General features: G+C 40.3%; 2 protein-coding genes across 7 annotated transcripts in view; both read left to right on the forward strand.

Annotated features, from left to right (window-relative positions):
* The window catches only part of trim24 (tripartite motif containing 24), a 12,554-nt gene extending 10,649 nt beyond the window's left edge, over positions 1-1,905 (forward strand). For all 6 annotated transcript variants that reach the window (XM_032505141.1, XM_032505136.1, XM_032505140.1 and 3 more), the window contains one exon: positions 211-1,905. In XM_032505141.1, the coding sequence (XP_032361032.1) occupies positions 211-780 (570 nt within the window). In that variant the 3' untranslated portion in view covers positions 781-1,905. The remainder of the gene's footprint in view (positions 1-210) is intronic.
* Positions 1,906-2,404: 499 nt separating this feature from the next.
* Positions 2,405-2,819, forward strand: part of LOC116673217 (fibulin-1) — a 12,668-nt gene continuing 12,253 nt past the window's right edge. Inside the window, exon 1 of the mRNA XM_032505408.1 lies at positions 2,405-2,608. Within this exon, the coding sequence (XP_032361299.1) occupies positions 2,554-2,608 (55 nt within the window). The 5' untranslated portion in view covers positions 2,405-2,553. The remainder of the gene's footprint in view (positions 2,609-2,819) is intronic.

Below are 2,819 nucleotides of genomic sequence, written 5' to 3' on the forward strand. Positions count from 1 at the left end.
ATATATATATATATATATATTTTGGGGGAAATTAAACAGTTCATCATCAAAATGATTGTTATATAGTAATGTCTAATGCCATAATGTGAATTACCCAGTGACATTTCTTTATGTACTGTATCACTCATGTTTGGGCGTATTGGCAAATACTTACTAATCATTTGTAGGTGCTTTCTTGAACTTAACCGTTTATGCGCCCTGATTGTACAGGCGACCTCAGAAGTGGGGAGTGCAGGCTTGTACTTGGAGGACTACTTTGAGGAACAGTTGAAACTAGTCTACCCAGATAGGGTCTTCCCGGGAGGGAGGGAGGAGCAGATGATCCCTCCTTTGGAGGACGAGATAGATGAAGAGGAAGAGATGATGCAGGAAGGCATGGCTCCCATTGAAGACGATAAACCACAAAGCCCTGCGGAAAACGGAATCCCGCCTGTGGAAGAGGACTTGCCGCATCTGGAAGAAGCGACGGTCCCGGCAGAGGAAGAAAAGTCTGAAACAGAGGCGAAGGGGATTGATACGGGTGAAAAGGCAGCGGATGAAAAGGTAGCAGCTGTGGAAGGAGACGTGCTTCCTGCAGAGGAGGCAAAGCAGGACGAGGAGACTCCTGTGAAGGAGCTGGAAATTTCCCAAGTTGCCGATAGTGAAACAAAAGACGAAGCAGCTCCCAGCTCCCCAAAAGAGGAGAGCCCTCAGCTCCCTACAGACACGCCTGTGGATCCAGCTGAAACCCAGGAGAAGGAGTCAGCTCCTGCAGACACAGCCAAAGAGGAGGAGGGATAGATGGAATGCAACAGAGAGAAACTGTAGAAAGGATGGATGATTTCAGTCTTCCACAGAAGTGGCCCCAGTGGGGACCGACATTTGCTGCAATCAGACGACTTTTTGTTGTTGTAATTTATATGTTGTATTTACAATAGATAAAATGGTGTCTGCTTTACTAAATAGACTGTAGTAGCGGCCATGGTGTAGATGCACAATGAAAGGAGTAAATAAGCTTTTTTTTTGTCTTTTGCTGGACAGACGTTACAATTTTACTGTAACTGAAAGTTATCTTTGATGACGACAGTGAAAAGCACATTAAAGATACTTTTTATTGATAGGATCATCTATGAGTTATTGTCATCAAAATAATATTTGGTCAGTAATGCATGCAAGATGTCTCGAATAGTAATGCCTTCCTTTTGTTTATAGATTTTGGCTAACTTGTATTAGCCATTTAGCTCATAAAACAATCATGTTTTATTGCAATAGTATTTTTTTATTTGATTAGTGTTGTATTAATGCTTTTGCATCTAACATATACACTGTAAATAGAAAGACCTGACATTTTGAAAGATTATGCTATTTGGTTGTATGAGAAAGAAAATGAGTTGCCACTATGGTGGTTTCATTGTTTGACGCCTCTTATCCCCCAAATCCCAGAAATGTGTTATGACAGCAGCCTGCTTGGTTTTTATCAGGAGAACAATTCTTCCGACTTTGTTGATATTACTTTTATCAGTCTGAGATAACTCGGAGACACAATTATCAGTTTCTCATCATCAGCCACTGACATCAGTGTGTTCTCCATATTGTGTCCTTGTCCTTCTGCATTATGAGATTAGGCCTACGCTTTGTTAGATCTGGTTTCCCTCACTGAAAGGTTTGTGAAATTATCAAGAAACCTTTTTTTTTACATAGATTCAATTAACTAAGCATTTCTGTATGGCCATCATGTCACGTGAGGTAAAAAGAATGAATCAAAAACTGACACTTCAATTTCAATATAGATAATATTGTCTACTATTATTGCTTTTGTTATTTATTAAGGATACACAGGACCTGCTTATGAACTCTGCAAACAATGTTGAACATAAAACCTGCATTTACAATATTTGTAATAAACAGGGTTACATGTAGATCTGACTTGTCTTCTTTATTTAGTTTATTTTATTTCTTTTGAGAAAATGTGAAATGATGCAGTCTGAAAAAGGTGGTTCTGAGCCACAAAGTTATGCTCATTTTGCATTACTTATCCTCTAACATTGCTTCATAATAAATAACTTGAATAATTTTACACCTTATGAGTTCTAATCTAGTCAATTTCAACCAGACTTCTTTCAGAAACCTAAGCATTATAAAATCGTTAAAAAAAAAGATCACTAAAGGAACTTGGACACTTTGAGGCCAGAATAACTCAAATTTGCCTTTTTGTTTTACACTTTTAAAACCGACCTTTATTCAGATTCCCTTGTGTTACTTGTCTTCCACTCAGGCCACATCTACTTTGGATTGTGCGCATCGATTACATCCAATCATCGGCCGTGTTTGAACGATTCGGTAGCCCACGCAGTTCCCCCCGACCCCTCCCTCTCCGCCCTCTAATCTCAAAGCCCACAAGGCAAGATCTTTGTCGCCTCTGCTGCTCGGAAGGAGATGCTCTCTCTCTCTCATTGACGGTCGATTTTACACACCCTCCGCAGCTGCAGACCATCCGCTGTGCATCCGTGCCATTTCATACACACCTTGCAATTCAGACGATCGGAGATCGGAGCATTTAGAAAAGTGAATCCGATGGCACAGTGGACAATACTTTTGGTGTCTTTATATGGAGTTCTGCATGGACAAGGTAAGACAGAAAACTGAAAAGTGTGGCATTGAGATGCAGATTTTGAATAGATGTGAGAGTGACTTTTACATGCTTATTTATTTGCCTAATGCCTAATGTGAGGTGCTGAAGGGTACCCTTTTCCATGTGCTGTCTGTCAATTTAAGAGTGTGAGCCAATTTGAATTCAATCTGACTCAGTCACTGGCACTCAGGGAGAGCCATCCTATTCC

Source organism: Etheostoma spectabile, chromosome 23 (assembly GCF_008692095.1).
Source record: "Etheostoma spectabile isolate EspeVRDwgs_2016 chromosome 23, UIUC_Espe_1.0, whole genome shotgun sequence".
In the NCBI taxonomy this organism is placed as follows: domain Eukaryota; kingdom Metazoa; phylum Chordata; class Actinopteri; order Perciformes; family Percidae; genus Etheostoma; species Etheostoma spectabile.